The sequence below is a fragment of the Paroedura picta genome, chromosome 1, assembly GCF_049243985.1.
Source record: "Paroedura picta isolate Pp20150507F chromosome 1, Ppicta_v3.0, whole genome shotgun sequence".
Lineage (NCBI taxonomy): Eukaryota > Metazoa > Chordata > Lepidosauria > Squamata > Gekkonidae > Paroedura > Paroedura picta.
In genome coordinates this window covers 25,488,226-25,511,791 of record NC_135369.1, presented here as the reverse complement: position 1 = coordinate 25,511,791, position 23,566 = coordinate 25,488,226, and the positions used below count along the sequence as shown (strand labels likewise).

The 23,566-nt window shown below is 45.0% G+C and overlaps 2 protein-coding genes across 2 annotated transcripts in view; both read right to left on the bottom strand.

Moving 5' to 3' along the window:
• POLA2 (DNA polymerase alpha 2, accessory subunit) overlaps window positions 1–11,124 on the bottom strand; it is a 48,682-nt gene extending 37,558 nt beyond the window's left edge. Inside the window, exons 1-8 of the mRNA XM_077329221.1 lie at window positions 10,930–11,124; window positions 8,665–8,789; window positions 7,439–7,524; window positions 5,988–6,045; window positions 3,652–3,758; window positions 3,038–3,231; window positions 1,314–1,402; window positions 786–941 (exon numbers count right to left, since the gene is read on the bottom strand). Coding sequence (XP_077185336.1) covers window positions 786–941; window positions 1,314–1,402; window positions 3,038–3,231; window positions 3,652–3,758; window positions 5,988–6,045; window positions 7,439–7,524; window positions 8,665–8,789; window positions 10,930–11,014 — 900 coding nt within the window. The 5' untranslated portion in view covers window positions 11,015–11,124. The remainder of the gene's footprint in view (window positions 1–785; window positions 942–1,313; window positions 1,403–3,037; window positions 3,232–3,651; window positions 3,759–5,987; window positions 6,046–7,438; window positions 7,525–8,664; window positions 8,790–10,929) is intronic.
• A 935-nt stretch (window positions 11,125–12,059) lies between these two features.
• Window positions 12,060–23,452, bottom strand: LOC143833276 (solute carrier family 22 member 20-like). Its single transcript, XM_077328929.1, has 10 exons — window positions 22,485–23,452; window positions 20,527–20,630; window positions 19,710–19,864; window positions 19,147–19,315; window positions 18,303–18,426; window positions 17,616–17,731; window positions 17,122–17,336; window positions 15,260–15,368; window positions 14,433–14,636; window positions 12,060–13,388 (listed from the first exon to the last, which is right to left on the bottom strand). Exons 1-10 carry the CDS (start codon window positions 22,881–22,883, stop codon window positions 13,307–13,309), a joined length of 1,677 nt encoding a protein of 558 aa, XP_077185044.1. The 5' UTR covers window positions 22,884–23,452; the 3' UTR covers window positions 12,060–13,306.
• Window positions 23,453–23,566: the final 114 nt, after the last annotated feature.

Below are 23,566 nucleotides of genomic sequence, written 5' to 3'. Positions count from 1 at the left end.
AGATTACCATAAAGTACTATAGGTATAAACAACCCAGAAACTTCAGCTAATCTAAAATGCGGCAGCCAGGCTACTGTCAGGAGCTGAGTACAAGGATAACATAACTCCACTGCTGAAAGTTCTGCACAGGTTGCCTGTTTCTTTCCAGGGCAAAATACTGGTTCTTAAAGGGCCATCTCATTCCACACTGCCCAGCCTACATGAACACAAGAAGATGCCTGACACTGAATCAGACCACTGATCCATCAAGGTTGGTATTGTCTACTCAGACTGGCAGTAGCTCCTTCACATCACCTGCTGCCAGACCCTTTAACTGGAGACGCCAGGGATTGAACCTGGGACCTTCTGCATGCAAAGCAGAATTTCTACCACTGAGTCACAGTTAAGATCTACCTCAAAAGCCCTGCTCAGTGCTGCCCTTAGAGGGGAGGGGAGCAGTTATCAGAGACAGGGCTTTTTTTAGTGGCAGCACTTCACTTTCCAATGGAGGTTCACACTGCTTTCTTTTAGGCAACAATCCAAACATCCAGGTTTTTAAAACCTAGGTTTTTAAAACCAGGTCAGTCCAGGTTTTTAATTCAACTAGCAGCATTTCTGTCCATGTCTGAGTGTGAAACTGTTAATTTCAGATATTCCATGGTATTTTTGTGGTTGTAACACGGGATTTTAATAACTTTTAATTCTTTGTTTTTTTTTATTATGTAAGCCACCTCATACAGGTTCCCTGGGGAGGCAGAAGGAACATTTGCTAAACAAGTATTTAATAAATAAGCAGCAGGCATCACCTGTCCTGGGAAAAGAGAGTATTCGGTGAGTTCCGAAACATCCACAGGCACTTGCCCACCCGAAGAGTGTTCTTGATCTCCTTCCAAGATGACTGACCGGGCGTTCAGTTTCCCATTGGAATCGCAACCAATTTGGCCCAGAACAGTCACTGGCTCCTTCCAAGTACAGTTTAAAAACAAAACAAAAAAGGGGGGAAAGAGGGCTTTAGCCTAATTGGACGTTTAAACAAAACATGTTTTGATGTTATCAAGTGGGCTCATTGTCAAACCCGGAACAGAAGGCTAAACGACCATATCAGAAGAACAGCAAACATGAATGGGACTCATTAATCTAGAGCAAGCTGGTGGGTACACTGCAAGACTTGGTCAGGGAGGACACGCCGGTTCAAAGCTGCAATGTTAACCACTGATGCATACGGAATTGTGTCTGGGATTTAGGGGCTCTGCTTGTGGACAGCTTGGAATTGCACCTCTTGAAAACAGTTACGCTCTAGTTACGGATTGTACCTTTAAAAAAGGAAAGGTTACCTGTATCGGGATAATCAAAGAGGAGAACTCTTCTATTCGGTAATGTTCCTTCAGTGCTTCACCAAGTTCTTCAATCTTGCAGGAGAATACTATTGTATGTTTTCAATTGAAAAAGAAATTAAGAGGAAGGGGAGGAAACTCAAAGCTAATAATGACAAGCAAAACCAGACAATCCTAATATCCTCAAGTAAAATCCATAAAATAGACATTAAAAGATTAAAATATATAGTCAACATTTTTAGCTAAAAGAAGTAGAACTAACAATAGACGGTGGGAGTTAGGAGGGACCTCACCTGTACCTTGGGAGTTATATGGGTTAGGGGGTTTTATGGGATTTATAGTTTTGTGTAACCCGCCTTGATTCTTCGGAGGAAGGTGGCCTATAAATTTAATTAATTAATATCTTATTATTATTATTGTTGTTATTATTATAGTGATCCAGGATAAACAATTAAAACTTGCATGCGAGGATTTTGACTCCATCTTTACAACATGGGCACAAAACTTAGCCAGTTGTACTGTTGCCCATTTATCTTTATCTGCATGCAGTACTTACAGTTTGCTCCGGTCTAACCACCTTGAGCATCATGACAGCCAGAACCTTAACATCATTCAAGTTAATCAAATTCAGCAATAACCTCCTTTTTTACTGCAGTGTCCTCTTTTCGCATCCTAGACTATTTTATGTTTGCCTTGTTTTCTGGTTCTGTAGCTTTAGTCCTGACCTAGCTCAATCTGGTCAGATCTCAGACGCTAAGCAGGGTCATCCCTGCTCAGTACTTGGATAGGAGACCACCAAGGAAGTCTAGGACCACTATGTCTCTCCTCCCTCCTCCCTCTTGTAGTAGGGTGGGGGAGGGGTTGGGGGTTCCACCGTATTTGTTCCTGTTATTGTCATTACGCTGTTGATTGTCCATTTTTATGGGGTTTTAATGGGTTTTTAGTTCGGCTTCTGTAACCCGCCACGAGCCTCTTGGGATTAATAAATAATATGCAGAAGCAGTAGCAAACCAGCTCTGAACATCTCTTGCCTTCTAAATTATAAGGGGTCATCATAAGTCAGCTATGACTCGCAGCAAAAAAATAAATAAAAAAAAAAAATCCATGTTTTGCTGCAGTGTTCTGTTTACAGGAGGTCTTCACGACCTGATTAGATTGCTTTTCATATTTTGTCATCTACCTTCAGATCCTGGGAGAACGGTGGGCTAGAAATTAAACTAGTAATAATAAACTTTGCATCCACCCCAACCCCCAGCAAGAGATTCCCAGCCTTGGTTTATCCTGATAATCAGATTCAAATATTCTCAGGTGTCCAGACTACATACAAACTGAGTGAAAACGAGATCTCCTCTGAGCTTATGCAAAGTACTTTTCCCTTGCCAATGACTAACCACAATGAAACCTACTGAAGCATGAGGCCTAGTCTGAAATTTGACAGGTCCCTTCTAATTCTATGATTCTATGAAACTTCCAGGCAAAGCTAGGCAACAGCACCCTCTTTAGGAAATTAAAAGTAAGACAAGTCACTATCTTGCACAGAAAGCACAATGCAACATGATGTTCTCCAGCATTAGGCCCCCACACCAAAATGAATGGGGAGCCAGAGATTGCAACTCCCTTTCTTCATCGCAAGTGAGTTTTTGCAGGAAAAATTCCCACTGGCTCATGCCACAAATTATCCCCCCCCCCACACACACACCCTGTACTTTTTTTTTTTAAGTTACCTTCTCGGTTTTCAAAGAGCTTTTGAAACATGAATTTGTATCGCTTGGTGAGAGACTCTTCAGCAGAACTGAACAACTTTACACTGGTGGGTGAGCCTCCATTTCCACTCCAAGATGTGCCCTGTACAGAGCCAAAGGATGTAACAACTTCTCCACGGTTGCCCCGAGAGGTGTACTTTTGAGAAGGGGTAGCACTGCAGGGAGAAGGGGGGGGGGAGATGAACTTAGAGGGGGAGGGATGGAAAACTTGCCTCTTTTTTCTTTTTGTATTTCTTACAGCATTGGCTTGGTCTTAAATAAACTATGTCCCATAATGAATAATAAATACGGCTGCTAACTTTCAGATTTACTCACCAGATTACTCAATGAAAACTTTATTTAAATAATTGATTTGCATTTATCACCAAAGCAGCCTACAGAAATTTGCATGTGTGTGTGTGTGTGTGTGTGTGTGTGCGTGTGTACTTTGTGTGTACTTTGTAACTTGTGAAGAGATGTTCATCTAGAAAGTAATCTGACAAAATAAATAAATAACAAGGCATCAGAAAACGGCTGGTCACTTGGTGAAAGCCTACCTGAGTGCTAGGAAAGAGCAACAGATGGGGGCAGCCTACCTGGGAGAAAGGCTGCAGGGAGAAAACAGCAGATGGGGGCTGCGAGTTGAAACGGTCCTCTTGGATCGGGGGTTCTCTGGTGTAGTTATAGCCCGTTTCTGAGAGCCCTGAAACACAATTCAGAAGAGCTCAGCATGACACAATGAATAGCACCAAGGACACGCTTTTTAGGAGCAAAACATGAAATCCTCAACTTACGATAAACCTGGATAATGTTGGACAATACCCCACATGCACTGGGTCCAGAGGATTTGCAGTGGAAAAACAAAAGGTACTAGACAAGCCAGGGTCTCAGCCTCATGAGCAATACAAGGCTAATACTAGCCTATGTTATAGTAAGACGGACATCCATAAAACAGGCTAAAACAGCACAGCATAAGTACAAGGGGCATATTGAGCATTATGGCCGCTGGGAAAAGTCTCACTGGCTCAATAGCCTGGAAGGGAGGCTCTTGTATCTCCTGAGCCCCACCTCCACAGAGTCCCAGCCAACCAGGGGAGAGAAGAGGCCAACTTAGGGGAACACAAGCAGCCACTGGGTGGAAGAAAGCTACCAGGCTACGATTATCAGGATAAGTCCCACAAATGCCTGGCCAAGGTGCTCAGCAACCACCCAACCCAGTCTTGCCCACCCACCCAATTAACCCAGCAGGGATGTCACAGCAGAGCAGGACACTACACCTGACCTGTCCAGGTTGGTCTGGGCTTCCCTCTACTCCCCTCTCCAGTAGCTCCTCTCCACCCATTGGCAGCTCATGCTCCCCTAAAGTGGTCTCTTCTCTTCCCTAGCTGCATGGAGGTGGACACTCAGTGGAGACAGGTCCTCTCTCAGGCCACTGGACAAGGCCACCCCCTATCAGAGGGGCACGGTAGGCGAGAGTGTAAGGAACTTTTGGCCTCTCCATCTAGCCCTGATGATTAATCGTCTATTTAATGAAGTTCTTATCCTACCCTTTTTTCAAAGAGTTATGGGCAGAGTACACTGTGTGTGCTCTCCCAGCTTCATTTATCGTAACTCTGTGATTCTTTTATTCAAATAACTTCTCAAAGCTCTGCATACTTACTTTTTTCTGTATTTTCCTAACATTATTTCAATACAACTCAGTTCATATAGTCCTATACAGACATGCACAAAATAAATTCTCCAGTATTTTCCCAATAAATTAAAATAAGCAAATGGGCATGCCTTATCAGATCCCTTTTCTTTCCAAAAAAATAATATCCAATATCTTTTAAATATAATAATTGAGTGCGTGCATTACCTAACAACATGCTGAACCTCTGATAAGAGATCAGATTCTCAAACCTAACACCAATTTTTTTCCTGTTCTCCCTGAATTGTTAGTGGTTATACGGTCAAGACAAACAAAAGCCTTGACACGTACCTCTAGAAAGGGGGAATTTCTTTGATATTATACTCATAATGATGATTCTTGTCCAACCAGACTTGTATGTAATGTCCAATTTCCAAAGCTTTGTCCTGGACCAAATCTTTCTATAACTTGAACAAGATTTAAGTGTTCTAACCTATACAACACCTTTTCTGGATCAAGAAAAAGAATCCTGATTTCATCCTGAGTTACTTGCCTTTTATTTACTACATCTGTGACCACTGGGAGCAGTGGTCTTCTTAATTTGCTAAGCCCTAATTGGGCGGAGAACGGGGCGGAGCCAGTCCGAGTGAGGGGCACAAAGCGCCTTCCGATTGGACCCTCACCCGGACTGACAAGAATTCCGATTGGCCCATTAGCCAAACGGCTGGAGTTCGGCAGGGGCGGCGGTTTCGCTGTGGGCCTCCAAGGTTTCCCTGCGGGCCTCTGAGGCCTCCAGGGAAGCCAGGGACAGCCCGGGGAGGGGGGCAGATGGGGGAGGCTTCCTTGCAGGCCTAGGAGCAGGCGTGGTGTACCTGCTCCGAGGCCCACAGGGAAGCCGGACACTCGGAGGGGAGGGGGACAGGCGGGGGATGCTTCCCTGCAGGCCTCGGAGCAGGCCCGATGCGTTGCCAACGCAGTGGGCCTGCTCCAAGGGCCACAGGGAAGCTGGGAATTCGGTGGGCGGCCAGGGGGGTCCTTGCATGGGAGGGGCTTACGAGCGGGCTTTGAAGCCTAGTTTGTTATAATCCTGATATTTGTAACCATCCATCTATTCCCCAAGAACCCCTTTTGGTCTTGAGCAATAATCTTAGTAATAAATCTCCTAGCTAGCGTAGATGACCATATTTTAAAATCCTGGTTAAGCAGGGAAATGTGCTGATATAAGTCTAACAAGAATGGATCTTTCCCCAATTTAGGGATGACCGTAACTATGGCTTCTGCTCATACTCACAGCATACTCACTTTCGATGGCGTGGTGTAGGCATCTAGGAGATTCTCTTCCTCCTCGTCGACATCAAGACTGAAAAGGGTTAAGACTCAAAACATTCATACAACTACCAGACTCAGCTGGGAGAGGTGAATTTAAGACTCAAGCTCCATAGGCCATTTGAATATCGGCAGTCTGAAGTAAACCACCCTATTCTGCAACAAAGGGGAAGAGGGAATGCCAAATTTGGCAGTCAGATGGGGCCTTATTTGTACGGCAACTGCAGTAATCAGGCACCACACAAGAATCAAAGGACAGGCAGGTCCTGTCAACAAATCTCTTTGCTACGGAATGTAAGATGCCGTACATTGGGGTTTGTTGGGGAGAAGTTGATTTCATTTTTTTTCCAATTATTTTTATTTATTATATTTCTATATACTGCCCTTTCTTTTGACTCAGGGAGGTTTACATTAGAATTTTCATATTCAGCACAGTACAATGAGCATTCACTATAAAACTTACTTAACAGTGAAACTTGTATCAAACAATATAACAGTACTCAATAACAAACAACAGTTTGGTCTGTCTGCACTGTGGTCTGGTTATCTATTAGTGCAGATTATGGGGCTTCTGGTTGGTGGCTAGTGGCTTGTTCACTTGTCTTGACCAAATGCCTGGTGAAAGAGCTCCCTTTTGCAGGCCTTACAGAATTGTTTTAGCTCCAGCAGGGCCATGATGTCCTCTAGGAGCTCATTCCACCAGGTGGGGGCCAAGACAGAGAAAGCCCTGATTCTAGTTGTTGACATTCAGAAACTTTCTCTTCAGAGCCAGCATGGTGCAGTGGTTAAAGAGTAGCAGTTTCTAATCTGGAGAACTGAGTGGTTCCCCGTTCCTCTACATGCAGCCAGCCAGGTGGATCTTGGGCTCGTCGCAGCCCTGTTAGTGCTGTTCTGACCAACCGTCCTGTCAGGGCTCCCTCAGCCCCTCCTAGCTCACAGGGTGTCTGTTGTGGGGAGAGGAAGGGAAGGCGATTGGAAGCCGAGACTCCTTCAGGCAGTGGAAAGCAGAATATAACAGCCAACTCTTCTTCTTTTCCACCACTTGTTCAAGCCAGAATATCAGCACTGACTGGTAACAGTTTAAAGACTTGCACTCATTAGGGTGTTAGCAATAACCACAAACAGTCTCCCCAATTTCACCTCCCTTTTCTACTCAAACCTACATACGCTGCTTGAAAAACATCATGGCATTTATTTTGTACTGCTTTTTCCAAAGGAGCTTTATCACTTGTCAATTGTGTTGCAATCAGCAACAACCTACAGACATAAGCGGACTGACTTTACAAAAATGTAAAGAAATGAGTGCAGACAGAGTTGGATGGTGGCCCTTGGTTCGTAAGGTCACCGCAAGTTGGAAACGACTTAGCAGAATCAAACAAAAACAAAACCTAACAATATTGTACCACGTGAAATTCTGTGAAGGATACAGTTCCTGAATGGTGTTAATGTCTCTGACCCCAGAATAGCGATTCTCCTTCCTCTTGTGAGATTTTGCAGGTCTCTTATTAAGTGCCTGAAAAACAGATAGCAAAGCATCAAAACTCAAAGTCATCCGTGGTCCTCAAAACAAGCTCTGAATTAATTGAATGTTAAAAGTTGGTTCAATTTGACTTGCTTGTTTTGTTTGTAGGCCAAAAGGGCACCTCTTCACCTGTTCTAGCAAATCAAGTTGCCTACAGCTAAACACACAAGCAGGCACACAGAAAACTCATGCTACAATAAATCAGAATCTATAAAATGTTTACAGGACTTGTATTCTTAATACAAAAGACCAACACAGATATTAATACTAATTTGAGGAGGACTCATTACTGCCATTGACGAAAGATACTGAATTGAAAAATCATCTAGACAGCATTTTGTCTGAATCCTGGTAGAAATTATAATAGAGATAACAGAGACTCTTATATTTCTAATATTATTTGATTAAGCCATTGGACAGATTCTTTTTTTTCTTGGGTTGGTCTGAAATAGCAGAACAAAACTTGAGTCCAATGGCAGCTTCAAGGTGTGAGCTTTGGTGCGCATCCACACTTCCTCAGACAATGAACTAGGAATCATCAGCATACAGATACAAGGAGAGAGTGAATTAGCAGTAAGTTAATAAACAGCATTATGAAGATATCCAACCAGCATGCAGCGTAACAGGCAGCACATTCTAGCAAAGCATTACTTGTTCTTCAGGATGCTGCATATTAACTTACTGGCAATTTACTCTTTCCTCATATCTGTATTCTGATGATTCCTATGACATTGTCTGAGGAAGTATGCATGTGGACAAAAACTCACTTCTTGGATAAAACTTTGCTGGTCTTAAAGGTGCCGTTGGACTCAAATTTTGTTCGTGTGGACTAGGTTGGATTACACGGCTCTGTCCCTTTTCCTGGCCTTGGACAATTCCCAAAACTGACCTAAAATAGCAAGTCCTTTTAAAACATTATCTGCTGCATGGTCAATAACAACAGAGCACTGGCAGCCTTCAAGCAAAGGTTGGATACACACTTTTCTTGGATGCTTTAGGATGCTTAGGGCTGATCCTGCGTTGAGCAGGGGGTTGGAATAGATGGCCTGTATGGCCCCTTCCAACTCTATGATTCTATGAACACCAAGCTCAAAGATTAATCGCTGCCCGCCCTTCCCACAGCCTCCTTACTTCATGCTCAAAGGTGTTCAGGAAGTCAGCTGTCAGGAGGAAAACCTGCTTGCTAGCTGCACAGGCAACCAGTTCATCCGCCAGTTCGGTCTCTTTCAGCCTGTACAACATACAGAGCTCGGCCACTGCCAAAAGGAAGAGGGCATGAATTCATTATCCAGAAACTAAAAACAGAGCCTGCTAATACTTTCATGGAGGTAGTTTCAGAGAGCAGCCATATTGTTCTGCAGTGCAACTTCTAGATTTGAGTCCTTGGAGACCATGAATTGGGGAGGGGAGGCTCAGGTCACGAAAATGTAGCAAAGATAGCATTTTTCAATCTTCACCAAGTGAAGCTACTAGTGCCTCATCTCGCTCCGGAACACCTAGCCACAGTGATCCATGCAACGGTCACCTCTAGACTGGATTATTGTAACACCCTCTAATCCAGAAATTACAACTTGTCCAAAATGCTGCTGCACGAGTCCTTGTGAGGACCCCATGGAGGATGCACATAAGACCTGTACTGCAGCAGCTACATTGGCTCCCAGTTGTGTACCGGGTTCAGTTCAAGGTCTTAGTGCTAACTTTTTAAGACCATACACTGTTGGGGGTCTGCATATCTAAGAGACCACTTATCTGAATATGTCCCCTGGAAAACATTCCAGTTTGCCAAAATCAACTGATTAGTAGTTCTCAGGCCATGACTAGTTGCAACCTGAACCAGGGCCTTTTCAGTCTTGGCCCCGGCCTGGTGGAATGAGCTTCCAGAGAACATCAGGGCCCTGATGGAACTGACACAGTTCTGGAGGGCTTACAAAATGGAGTTCTTCCACCAGGCATTGAGGCCAGTATGCCTGGAAGAACCAAAATATCATATGGGCCTCCTCCTCTACCAGGACTGGGTGCTCCTACCTAGATATTTAGTAATGCTGCAATCCAATGTTTCTGTCAATTTGTAATGTATTATACATTTATTTAACATTTTATTGGAATTTACTGCATCAATGTTGGTTTTATTGTATCGCTGTAAGCAGCCCAGAACACTTTGGTGCTCTCTGGCAGCCACCATAGCTGGGGCTCCCCCTCGGTGTGGCACTGTGCAGCTGCTGCTGGCAGCGCCCCCCAGTGGGCGGCGGGAAGTCAGGGGCGCCAGCGGGAAAGCAAGTGGAGCAGGGGCTCAGGCGGCGATGACATCCCTTGGCAAAAGACTACCCCCCCCCCGGGCCTCAGTAAAATTGTCAAGCGTTGACCAGTCCCCGGTGATAAAAAGGTTTAGACCAGTGGTCCCCAACCTTTTTATCACCGGGGACCGGTCAACGCTTGACAATTTTACTGAGACCCGGCGGGGGGGGGGTAGTCTGGGGGGCGCTGCCAGCAGTAGCTGCGCAGTGCCGCGCCGAGGGGGAGCCCCAGCCATGGCAGCCACTGGAGAGCACCAAAGGTGAGCCGGCAGCAGAGTGGCAGGGCAGCCCCCAAGGCAGCAGCCGCTGAGGAGGACAAGGAGGAGCTGCGGCCCAGTACCGACTGATCCCCGGACCGGCACTGGTCCCCGGACCGGGGGTTGGGGACCACTGCTTTAGACAATTCCCCGGAGTTTGCAAGACAGAACTGCCATCTGATATAGCATAAGAAAGAGCAAAATAAAAGTTTAAATAATAAATACCCCATGGCAGGACCATACAGAAAAATTAGCTTGTAGGCTTGCTGAATGGTCAAAGTGAGAAACCGGATACAGAAGGTTAGATTCAAATTCCCTGTCATGTAAGAAGATCATAGTCTGACAAAGAGTGCTTGCACTCGAAAGTTCACGCCCTGAATAAATCTTTGTTGGTCTTAAAGGTGCCACTGGACTCTGATTTTATTAGGATACAGAAGGACACTTGATCTGATTTAACCTAGGGTAACATCTGTATTCCTACACTACTATAAGGAAATAAATCTGACCAGGTGACGTGAAGCTTACTCTTAAGCAAACAGAGGAGTCCATCCTTAAAGACTGAATTCCCTATCTGTAAAGCACAATAGGCAAACAGAACCTCCACTTGCAGATCCGTTCTACCTGTGCATTTACACTGTAGTATACAATATGCGAATGAAGATAATGGGGTCTGCCCCTACTTGCACCGTCATTACCATCATACGGTCTACTCCAGGGGTGGCCAAACCGTGGCGCTCCAGATGTCCATGGACTACAATTCCCATGAGCCCCTGCTATCTGGAGAGCCACGGCTTGCCCTCACTCCGTCCCCTGCTCCCCCCCCCCCCCGTGCTTTTGTAGCTCACGTTTCTCGGCCACAGCTGCCGCCTCGTCTTCTTGTGCCGCCAACCCGAAGAGCTTCACTTCCTCTAAGACCACCTCCGCCGCCATCGCTGGCCTCGCTCCTCGCTGCTACAGCAAAATAAGCCCGCGAGCCTCCATCCGCATTGCAAGAAAGGCGAGACCTGAGCGCCAGGGAGCGCGCGCTGAAGGATAACTGAACCGTCCAATGGGAGGCGCCGCGCTTTAGGTCCAAGGCCAATCGGTGGCTGGAAAGGGCGTGGCCGAGAAGTTACCGAAACCCGTGGAGGATTCTCTCCCGCGCGCTCGTCTGTTTTCCTGGTCGATTCGCCAATGGGAGCCGCGCGCGGGCTCGAATCCCGTTAGGCGGAGATTGCATGAGTGCGCGGGAGTTGCCCACAGCAAAAGGGAATGGTTGTTCCTCTCCTTTCTGCGTAGAACTAACAACCCTGACTCGGAAAACCGCCTGAAGTTTGGGGAGACTGGTGTTTAGGGACTGGTGGGAGCTCAGCTGGGATGTGATAGGATCACAGAATCATGGAGTTGGAATTGGCTCTGGAATTCAGAGGATTAGTGCCTCTGAATGTGGAGGCTCCCCTCAGTCACCATGCCTTGTATTAGAACATAAATGATTAAATAAATCAGGTTTTGTGTTAGTCCTTTGCCTGGCAGCAGTTGGGAGTGGTCCTGATCCACTCTGATCAGACTGATTAAAATAAGGTCCAATCCAAACTAGTTGCCTTGCCTTCCAGCATCTTTTCTCCCATCAGCGTTTTTGTTGGTTATTCTTTTTTTCCTTTTTTAGTTTGTCTGTTTTGCAGCCTTTTAATATAAATTCAGTGGCCTTGTGGATGTCTACTTCAATGCATCTGATGAAGAGATCGCAGGATAGTGTAATGCTAGAAAAAATGTGTAGGTTTCTAAAGTGCCACCAGACTCCCATTTTCTTAACTGTTGCAGACAAACATGGCTAGCAATCTGGAATTAAGAGGGGCAGCCCAGATATTTCTCCCCATTTCACAGTAGTATCCATTTCACAGTAGGATATGGTGGGAAGAAAGACTGGGGCATCCTGAATTCCAGACACAAAATCCAAAGGGAGCATTATGAGCAAATTTTATTGGAAAAAGTCAAAATGTAGGAAAGAGCTGTAAAGTATAAGGTACCTAATTGAAAGCAATTAGGACAACAAAGCGATAAAACAGCTGAGAGGCAGTATACAAATATAGAGCTTTTCAGGTTTTGCTTCTTGAAACCAGAAAGGTGTTATAGGAAGTAGTTCATGGGGAAACTTCAGTGATGCTGCAGACACTTGGTATGATTGGGACCAAGATCTGATAACAACTGTGTAGCTCTTCATATCGCTTGAGACATCTCAAGGCATCTTTTGCAAAGATACTTTTCCTGTAATTGCAACATGAATTGCTGGGAGCTCTTGTGACTTGCAGCTGGGGAAAAGGATGATGATGAAGAAGAAAATTTCTTATATGCCGTTTTTCTCGACCAGAAGGAGTCCCAAAGCGTCTTACAATCCCCTTTCCTCTCCCCACCACAGACACCCTGTGAGGTAGGTGAGACTGAGAGAACCTTGATATTACTGCTCAGTCAGAACAACTTTATCAGTGCTACGACTAGCCCAAAATCACCCAGCCGGCTGCATGCGGAGGAGGAAGGAGGAATCAAACCCGCCTCGCCAGATTAGACGTCAGCACTCTTAACCACTACACCAAGTTGACTCTCTTGGTGAGAAAGTTGCACATTCTGGATAGCTCCTGAAATCTTGTGACAGAAAGGAAGACTTATGAGGAAAAATCCTGCTGTCCGGCTGCAATGATTAGAGCAGCCTTTCTCAACTTTTTTTATCGTTGAGGAACCCCTGAAACATTGTTCAGGCAGAATATGGCTGGGAAGCAGAGCTGTGTACACGCCCACCCAAGGCCCCTCCCCTTCCCACCCCCTCTAGGCCTATCATTGGCCATTTTGGAAGGGGTGGGCGGGTCAACCTGACCAGATCATATCATCCAGTAAATGCTTAACAATTTTTTTAAAATATTAAAAGTGAATTAACCCCCACCCATTTGGGAAACCCTTTGGAGGCTGTCAAGAAACCCCAGGTTTATTCAAGGTGTGAGCTTTCGAGTGCAGGCATTAGTCTTAAAAGTGCTATAGGATTCTATTTCTGTTATGCTACTTCAGTCCAACATGGCTACCCACTTGAAAAGAAAAACCAGGGTTTCTTGAAACCCTGGTGGAGAAAGCCTGGATTAGATTATACCAACACACGCACAAGAGGGAGAGGGACTGGAAGGACAGCAAGGCACCCTTTCCCTCTGATTTCAGCAGGAGCATTGCACCCTCAGATGAGAAGCAGCCCAAAGAAGACTAAACAGACTCTTTTGAATGAGCTGTGGCTTGCTGTTGGAGAGAAATCTCTTCTTCTTTCATCTGTTGCACTTTTCTGGCCCTAAGTAAGAAACACAAACAAAAATAAGTGATACATCTTCCCTTGGTACTCTATAATAGCTAAGAGCAATGGAGCACCTATTTTTTACCATATGAGTAAATAGCCCAGGCTAGCCTGATCTCAGGAGCTAAGCAGACTTGGCCCTGGTTTGTACTTGGATGGGAGACACCAAGGAAGTCCAGTGCCATAGGGTAGAAGCAGGCAATAGCAAAAAACGTTAATATTTCTTGCCTTGGAAACCCCATAAGGGGTAGCCATAAGGAGCTGCAATTTGATGCCATTTCCCACAACCAATATCCATTTTACAAACGGTGAACTGAGACCGAGTGGCTGAGACTTTAAAGGTCATTGTATGTTCCTTCTGTAGAGGTAGGATTTGAAAGGTATTCTGTGGAACAGCAGAGTTGGGGTTGGGAGCATTAGGAGGTTATACAGCCATCTTTGATACTGGCGTATTTCAGATACTGTTAATGCTTTAATAGGGTTTTGGGGGCTATATAGTGTCTATCTTGTCTTGTAAGCTTCCACGAGACTACTTTCGTCAAGAGTGGTGGGGTAAAAAAAATCTAAAAACGAACAAACAACTAGATAAATAAATAAAATAACCAGTACAAAGCATGGCAGGCCCTCCGAGATATTCCACTTGCAAGATCACACCTGAGTTATGATTCCTAGACCCATACTAGATGCAGGCATTATGAAGACCTACTATAAAACTTTTTCCATTATTTTGGGGTGAAGGTTTAGCTTGGGTCCTTTAAAGGGCAGTGTCACAAAACTCCAGTTTGCTTTTACTGGGACTTTTGGATGTGTTAAAGGCATGGAATTAAAGCCCCAATTAGTTGGTTTACCACCATTTGTACCCTTGTCCAAGCAACTCTGGATGGAGGAACCAGAACTTCTGGCTCATCTTCTGTTCTGCTGTAGTCCAGCTTAGCTTCAGAAGTTTAACTGTATGTTGTGTGTCTCAAGAACCATGCTCTGCCTGGCATAGGGTTCTAGACCACTGTGCATGGGGAGAGAAATGGTTTATTAAGCACCCACCGTTGTTCCATCTCAGCAATGGTTTCCAGGAGGGGTGAACGTCTCGTTTCCATTAGGAAGCAGGTGATGATCCCTGCAAGAAGGGGAGCTGCTCCAAACATCAGCGATGGCAGGATGGGAAAGGAGTCCTTGAGCACATAGATGAAGGGGGCTACCATGGCGCCAATCCGAGCTTGCATTGAAACAAAACCCATGCCTGTTTGCCTGCCAAGAAGAAACAGTGAAGTTTGGAAGTCACAGAGTCTCTGAGACCTTTTGCTATAAGGAAGGGGGGAGGAGCAGTAAGAGTGAGGACAGAAGCGATGTGCTGCACAAGTGGTTTCATTTTTACAAATCTGAATACAACTCACAACCTTCAGGGAGATTTATTTAGTGATTCTAACCAATTAAATTGCCGTTGTCCTTACTGATTTTATCTTCTGTATTTATTATATTGTTTTCCCTCCCTCTCTTTAAAGGGGTTCTTTAAAGAAGAAGGTTCTCTCATTGATCACCAGAATTAAGAGATCAAAAATCCATTTTACTCCATATGCAAAATAGACGTTTGCATGCAGCCCTTCCTATCCATATGCCCTGTGTCAATAGACAAGAAGGATTCTAACTTCCCTTGATTAAGCCGCCAGGCTGACAAACATTCTATTGCTGAGTTTACTCTTCATTGGGTAGAATATTTATGAACATTCAGGAAACTACATTTAAGACTGCAGGATGTTTGAATCTTAATTTATATACAAAACAAAGCTTCTTTTGATGACAGACTCCTGCCTGCCTGTCTTCACAGCTGGGGCCCAAATGTAAGATTTTTGGAAGTCCAAGGACTTGCCTACCTAATTTCTGTAGGATAGAGTTCTCCAGAATACTGATATGCACCAATAAAGGAACTAGCCAGGCATCCTTTCCCAATCGCTGCCTGCGCTGTTCGCAGGGTTTGCAGTTCTAAAAGAAGGAGAAGGGGAAAAAATAGCTTAAAAACTTACATATATCAGGTATCATTGCTCTTTGGAGGCTCAGGTTCAATTCCCCACTTGGCTATGTTATCTGTGATAACTACCGTAATTGTTTTATCTTGTGAACCACCGCAAGTTAGCTTTTTCAAGAGTGGCAGCATATAAGTAAGTAAGTAAGTAAGTAAGTAAGTAAGTAAGTAAGTAAATAAAAACAGAATATTCAGAGGCAGTCTACCCCAGGAGCAGTATCAGATAGTATAAGCTGCCTTACACTGAATCAGACCATCTGTCCGTCAAAATCGGTTTTGTTTACTCAGAGCTGTTTTTTTTAATACTCCTCTTTTCACTATCTAAATGAGTCTCTAAGGCCCATTATGCATGGAGTGGAAGGTCCACATTCGGGGTGGAATGGCAGCAGCTAAAATCACCAATTCTGCACGCTGCCACCGTATGCTGCCGAAGTCGATGTATGCCACCGAAAAAGCTGCATTAGCAAGATGCAGAAGAAAGTGGAGCTTCCCGGGACCAGGGCACAACCAGAAGCGACTCCGGAGTAGCCGCGTGCATAATCGGATACTCTGGGTTTTGCCACCGTTGCGTTCCGTCCTGTTCATAAGCAGTTTGCTTCGCTTCTTCCTCCTTCGCGTTCTCCAAGCCGTTGTTTAAGCGGCCGTGCATAATAGGCCAAAGTGGCTTACAGTTTCCTACCCTTCCTCCCCCACAACAGACACCCTGTGAGGCAGGTGGGGCCAAGAGAGCTCTGAGAGAACTGTGATTGGCCCAAAGTCACCCAGTTGGCTGCATGTGGAGGAGTTCTCCAGATCAGAGGCCACTGCTCTTAACCACTACACTAAACTGGCTCTCAAACCAAACCTATATATGTTTCTGCAGTGGGACAAATAGCAGCTCCTCAGGGTTGTCTGAAATCTGGAAAAAGGCATGGAGGAAAGCTTAAAGCTTCCGGCCTCTCAAGTCACAATCCCAAATCTGAGTCAGGCCCCAATGCACCTGTCATTTTGAGAGAAAGAAATACTGTCTTGTCATGTCACATCCCGTCTGAACTGAATGCAAGTGTGCTGTTCTCTGCACTGTAGAATGTATCCACTTTTTAAATGTATAGCAAAATCGGGATTGTAAGATTTTTTCTCAGTAATGGTGTTCAGGAACTTGGGGAACAGTATTTTGAACGTATCAATGTGAAGAAAGATATCACTGAAAATGAAACGTCAGCAAGAGAAGTTAGTCTCTTAGCCAACTCATGATGCTGTCGGATGCTGCTCAACAGAAAGACCAGCAGAAAAACAAGGAACCTATCCAAGGCAATATTCTTGTTCTAACAATATATATATTCAATTTTAATACAATTTTTATATATGAAGAATCAACCATAACGGTTTCTAGATAATTTCCATTTCCAATAGCTTCTTTAGTGGTTGATTTCTCCAATTTAAGATGGCTGTAACAATAGTGAAAGATCAGTGTGGAAAAATCCTACAGTATTTCCTTATATCAGTGTTTTAATAATATCAATAGGCCATCGACTCAAATGTATAGGGGAATGTTAGCAGAAAGACCAGACAAAGGTGGAAGGTAAAATTGCCATTTGCCCAGGGCAGCAAGAAATTTTCGCCCAGCCCTGGATGTGCGGCTGCCCTAAAGCACAGATGAGTGGGTTGTAGCCGACTGGGTGTGAGATTCATTCCAGAACCCATGGAAAGGCTCTGGCCACCAGCATGACTCACCTTCAGGTACTAACATGTTGACTAGCACCATAAGCCCCCCAACGGTAAAGAAGCCAGCTATGGTGATGCGGCAGCCAACAAAGATCATGGTGAAGGTGGAGAGCATCACAGCAGGAAGGTCAAGGGCTCCAAATATCATCTGCACAACATAGATGTTCAGCCCAAATTTTTGCACATCCATCGCTAAGCCATAATAGGAAAAGGCACTGGAAAACCTAAGAAAGGCAGGAAGTAAATTGATCTATGAATGTAAGGGCATGAGCATTACTTAGTATACATTATTATCACCGATATTATTCGTTGCTATTTATTTATTTTATTGTTTTATTTACTGTATTTCTATTCTGTCCTCCCATAAGGTTCCAAGTCCAACACTGCTTCATGGCCCCTGAGTTTAGTCCCGGGTGCCAGAGTTTTATGAAAGAAGTAGACAAGTTCAGATCATGGGGTGGGGGGAGGGGACTCTTGGGGGATGGAGGATCTGGCCCACTTACCAGATGACCATGAGGCAGCAAGTGACTCTCCGCAAGGCTGGGGTGCGAAAGAGGTCGAAGATGGTGTGGCTGGATTTTAATTTGGCGGTTTCTGTTTGCATGTGAGAATTCAAAACCTGACCAAGCAGAGAGGGAAACACAGAATTTAAGGTGGGACGTATAAGAGCAGAGGGATTCATGGCTGGGGCAGAGTTCGTCTTATTCACACAACACCATCAAATACGCATGAATTGTTTTACAAAAGATAGGCCCATGCTTGAGGAGCATATAGTCAAAAATTTGACACAGGGTGCGAGAACCTATCACTGTAACCATTGTCAGGACATTGATGGTTGTGAGATTAGGGCAGTGGAAACCTGGTTTTAGATTCTCTGGCTAAACTGGCAACAGAATAAGTTGCTTTTGTAATCTCAAATAAGGGTCAATGCCTGGTCAGAATTCAGCGGTATGTCCTTTTTGACTCTCACCGAAGGACTAATTTTCAAAAGTAAGTCATTGCATTATGGGGAGGCTGGAAGGCCTGGGACTAGACTTGGCTTGGCTTGCTGGATGCTTCTGGTGCTTCCCCAACATCATTTTTTAAGTCTGCCAGCATTTAAAGCATTTCCTTAACTAATACTCTGTGGAAACTGCCTAGCTGGTGCAAGAGAGGATTTCTAATGGGGGTAGGAAAAAAACAAAACATGCCTGTTGGGTGATTTTATCCCCTTCCTTCTTCTTGCCATTTATTGCAGCGACTTTCTTCAGGTTCCTGATGGCCAAATGAGACTTGTTGTGAAGGAGCAGCCAACGTGGCGATTCTGGGAGTTTCCTAATAGAAAAGGGGGAAAAGAGAATATTGGCCTGTGCAATTGTAATAACACTCTGGTGGTTCAATTATTTGCATGTGTGTCTGTCTGTACTCATCAGGGTTGCCAGCTCTGGGTTGGGAAATACCTGGAGACTTTGGGAGTGGAGACAGGAGTGAGCAAGATTTGGATGGGCAAGGGACCTCAGTGGAGTCTAATGCTATCAAGTTCACCCTCCAACAAAGCCATTTTCTCCAAGGGAACTTATCTCTTTAGCTTGGAAATGAGGCCCAGGATTGCAGTGGCCCAGCCATGGAGACTGGGCCGCCATGGCCAGTGCTCAGTCTGTGGCGGAGTGCAGCTGGTGGCCTCCCCCACTCACTGATGGCCAGGAGGCTTTAGAGCATGGTGGCCCAGCTACAGGGGCTGGATCACCAGGTCCACTGCCGCCAGCCTCTCCCCTTGCTCCCCCAGCTTACCTTCTGCCAGTTCTCTGCTGGAGAATGATATTATAATCCGCTTGAGTCCAAACTTACGAAAAAAGCAGGGTATCTATATACAGCAGGGGTAGTCAACCTGTGGTCTTCCAGATGTTCATGGACTACAATTCCTGGCAGGGGCTCATGGGAATTGTAGTCCATGGACATCTGGAGGACCACAGGTTGACTACCCCTGATATACAGTATTCGAAACCATGCCATATTGATCTCCCTTAGCATTTGTTGATAGACATTCTCACTTACCATGAGCATAAAAAGGCAATGAAGAAAGGCGCTGAGACGGCAAGTTGAAGCCAGCGCCAGTTCCTGATCTTGTATGCGACCCCTGCCAGGATTACCTGTCCAAAAGTGACAAAATAACCCAAGCAGGCACCTGCCACTGTCCGGCCTTTGGTGGGTGTCCATTCCAGAACTAGGCAAGAATCAGCAAAAGGAACCATTAAAGGCATTTGCGGTAGGGCAAGCACAATGTAGAAGCAGCTATTAATTAATTAATCAGTCACTCAATTAATTATTTCACTGCATTTATATACTACCCTCCCTTGCGGCGCGGCGCTGTTGACATGGATCACAGGGGTAAGTACAGTTCAACAGCTTCAAACAATAGAATGGTAACAACCAGTAGCAACAATTTCAACAACACTTGTATATGACGGTTCCAACCACAATGGCGACAATGTTGTCAACTATGGCCCCATAGGTTTGTCTATGTTAGGGAGCAGTTCATGGGGAGGAGTTTCTGGGGAGCCCAGCAGGAGCTGTTGGTTCAGTGCGGGTCATGATGTCCCTGCCCAGTCAATACTCACTCAAAGAGAAAGAATTTAGGACAATCCCTGAAAACGTCATGCCAGCCATGAAGCGGAACACGCAGTAGCTGCTGAAGGAGGGCAAGAATGCTGTGCTCGTGCCGGTAATGGCAATTTGCAGGTACGACAAGATCAAGGTGATGCGCCGTCCAAACCTGAGCCCCAAAGAAAGAGGAGGGTTAATCCTGTTACATTGCCTTATAGATATCGCACAATAAAGGTAGGGTCACTCCGGATCAATCCTTCTTGCTGCAGAAGGAAATTTTAAATCGCCCCAAATCCAAACGGAAATCACATTCTGAAAGACAGCAGTAACTGTTAGAGTAGGACCAATATGTAATGGGAACTAACTATATATCTCTTAAGATAATATCAGACTACATCAAGTATGATATACGTGTATTGATGACACCTATCAGCTGGTCACTTTTTTTTTTTTGTCTTTTGCTTTTCTGTTTTTGTTCTTTGCTTTTCTGTAAATGCTTTTTATAAGAACAAATAATAATAAAAACTGAATTAAAAAAAAAAAAAAAGGAAATCACATTCTGTGTAGAGAGCAGGGACTAAATCAATCTGGGATTGGAATAAAGGCTCCGTGCAGTTTACACCCAGGATCACACCCAGGTTCCTGGCGGAGTGCATTTCTGAGAGCTGCACACCGTCCAGGGTGGGCAGACGTGCTTCCTCCCATGAGCCCTTCCTACCCAGCCACAGGACCTCCATCTTTGCAGGGTTGAGCTTCAGACGACTCTGCTTGAGCCATTTCATCACAGCTTTCAGGCAGCCTGCTAACGCTTCTGGGGGAGAGTCAACCTACCTGTCGGATAAAGCGCCAAACACCACAGCTCCGGCCAGCACTCCAGCCATATAGATGGACTGAGCCAAATCTCTCAGCATCTGCAAGTCACACACTAAGTCCCACTAGAAGGGAGAAGGGAAAGAGTTAGAAAACAAGAGCCATTTTATCCCCAGAGCAATTCTTCCTACAATGTAGCCTGGGCAAAACTATCTTATTTCCAAGACAACCTGGCTTCATAGCTGAGAGGTGTTCTAGAGGGAGACCACATTTATAAACTGTGCTTTAGCAGTCCGGTATGGATGTCAACACTTTCTGCATGGAGAAAGCAATAGTCACCCCATGAGAATGGAATGAAAATAGAGGCCCCCCTTTTGCAAAGAACTATGGTGTTATGGGTGCAGCCAGATTGCAGCCTTGTAATTGATTGTGGTGGCACATTTTGGTTACATCAGTGCTCCCTCATGTCTCTAAGGCAGTGGTTCTCCACCTGAGGGGCGGGACCTCTTTGGGGGTCAAACGACCCTTTCACAGGGGTCATGGCAGGGCAAGCAGCTTGGCCAGGAGGGCACCATCCACACAACAGCCTTGCGGGGTAGATCAAGATAGAGAGTTCATCTGTCCGGAGCAGCAGAAAAGAGCAAGATCGGCATGGTGGCACAAGAGGCAGAACTGAACTGAGAAACCCTGGGGGAAAAACAATTTATATCCAATCATGAACAATGCATCTTCACACCATTGGTCAGTTTTGGTTTAATTTCTGTGAAAGAACATTTGCATAGTTTTATGGTTGGGGGTCACCCCAACATGAGGAACTGTATTAAAGGGTTGCGGCATTAGGAAGGTTGAGAACCACTGGTCTAAAGGATTGGCAACTAAAACCGTTGGGGAGGAGCGACATAGAAATTTAATAATAATAAATGTAATTATTACTGCTACTAAAACTACTACTAGTACTACTAATAATGATAATGATAACGTCAGGAAATCTAACCAGAGAAAATTATCACGAAGGCAGTAACATTATCTGAGGAAGAGGAGAAGGAGAAGGAGAAGAAGGACCAAAATGAGTCTCAAAGCTGCTTACAATTGCCTTCCCTTTCCTCTCCCCACAACAAACTAACTATGAGGTAGAAGAGGAAGAGTTGGTTCTTATATGCCGCTTTTCTCTACCAGAAGGCGTCTCAAAGTGGCTTACATTTCCCTTCCATCTCCCCACAACAGACACCCTGTAAGTGAGGCTGAGAGAGCCCTGATATCACTGCTCTTCACAGCTGTGATGGTTTAGTGGAGGATTGGGGGAAGTAGTGAAAGAGTGAACTGGGGAGCTCAGGACACTAGGAGTCTAAAATGGATGGGGTGCATAACAGAAGAAGAGTTGGTTCTTCTATGCCGCTTTTCTCTACCAGAAGGCGTCTCAAAGTGGCTTACAGTCGCCTTCCCTTTCCTCTCCCCACAACAGACACCCTGTGGGGTGGGTGAGGCTGAGAGAGCCCTGATATCACTGCTCAGTCAGAACAGCTTTATCAGAGCTGTGGCGAGCCCAAGGTCACCCAGCTGGCTGCATGTGGAGAAGTGTGGAACCAAACCCTGCTCACCAGATTAGAAGTCCGCAGGCCTTGGTTAATCCTGCTGTTACTAGCTTGCCAGGCATATTCTAGGTACCAGGTGAATATCAAGGTTTAAATTTTTAATAATAAAGGATGTAAAATTCAGTATTTAAAATTGCCTTCATAGTAATTTACTTAAATATCTATACCCTGCCTTGTCTCCTCAGATTCAAGGCAGCTAATAAAACATCAACAGTCACAGGTACGCAGCGACAAGTTAAAACCAATACACAACAGTTGCAATGCTAAACACACTTTCCTGGGAATAAGTTCTATTGAATAACATGGGACTTACTTCTGAGTAAACTTGCTTGAGGCTGCTCCCGCAGCTATGCATTTGTATTTATCATTGAAAACAGAAAAGCTTACCTCGGAGACAATGGTCGATTCAAAAACAGTAGTGTCGTACTCCCAACCACCAACGCAGGGCTGGGTATGCCTCTCTGTGACATTCTCCGTGACGGTGGCGTTTGGATTTAGAAGGTGCCACTGAATCGTGGCAAACTGAAGACATTTCTCTGGCTTCTGATTGCGGCCCATGGGGATGAATGCCTTTAGCAGGGTTCCCTCTTCCGCAGTAATGTTGGAGAGAAAGGTCTGGTTGCTCTGAATCGAAGGTTTACAGTGGTAGTCTGGAACGGCAGCGGTGAAGTTTTGGAGGAAGTTGTGGCAAGCAATAAGGCAGACGGGGATCACCAGAAAGATGACTTGGGAGATTTGAAAACGGCCGACTCCCCCAATGGACTCCAAGACGTCATTGAACGCCATGCTGGAAGACGTGGACTGCTGAACAATGCTCGGCTGAATACGGTAGACCGATCCTCCCTCTCTCCTGAACTTTCTTCTCTGTTGGACCCAGTCAGTTGTAAAGATCTTCAGTACGAAATCCCAGACAAATCCAAGAATCTTTGCTAGCTGTTTGATCTACTAACAGGTCTAAGGATCTAGAAAATAATGCTGTTTGTGATCAGCATTAAAAACACTGATCATCTTTTCAAGTTCCAGTCAGAAATGTAAAAAACTAGGTTGGAAGGCAATAGTACTAAATAGCAATTTGCTGAACTCAATGCTTCCTTTCTAGACACTGCTTCCTTTCTAGAAATCCTCAGTTGTGCTTCTGGCAAGAGAAATAAGGGTAGGAAGGGCTAGGTCGAATTATACAGATTCATAATCAAGCAAGCCTTGGGCCATGCAACTAGGAACAAAAATTACTGGAATTAAGCAGGTTTTCTGAAGTACAAGAATCTACTTGCAACACCTTATCATTGTAGTAAACTGGGAGAAAAGAGGGCCCAGATTATTGGATAGTGTCTCTGCATTCTGTAGAAATAGGCCCAGATGTCTTGATCTCTCCTGCACGGTTGGTCTTTTCACAGGCTAGAAGAAGAAGAAGAAGAAGAAGAGTTGGTTCTTATATGCCGCTTTTCCCTACCTGAAGGAGGCTCAAAGCG

Bases quoted from the DNA above. Each gene is read 5' to 3' on its own strand.
- LOC143833276 (XM_077328929.1), bottom strand. From the start codon at position 22,883: ATGGCGTTCAATGACGTCTTGGAGTCCATTGGGGGAGTCGGCCGTTTT. The intron at 17,337-17,615 runs GTAAGTGGGCCA...TGCCTTTCTTAG, and splicing joins TGCTGCCTCATGGTCATCTG to GTTTTCCAGTGCCTTTTCCT. The intron at 13,389-14,432 runs GTGGGTGCTTAA...TTTCTTACTTAG, and splicing joins ATTGCTGAGATGGAACAACG to GGCCAGAAAAGTGCAACAGA.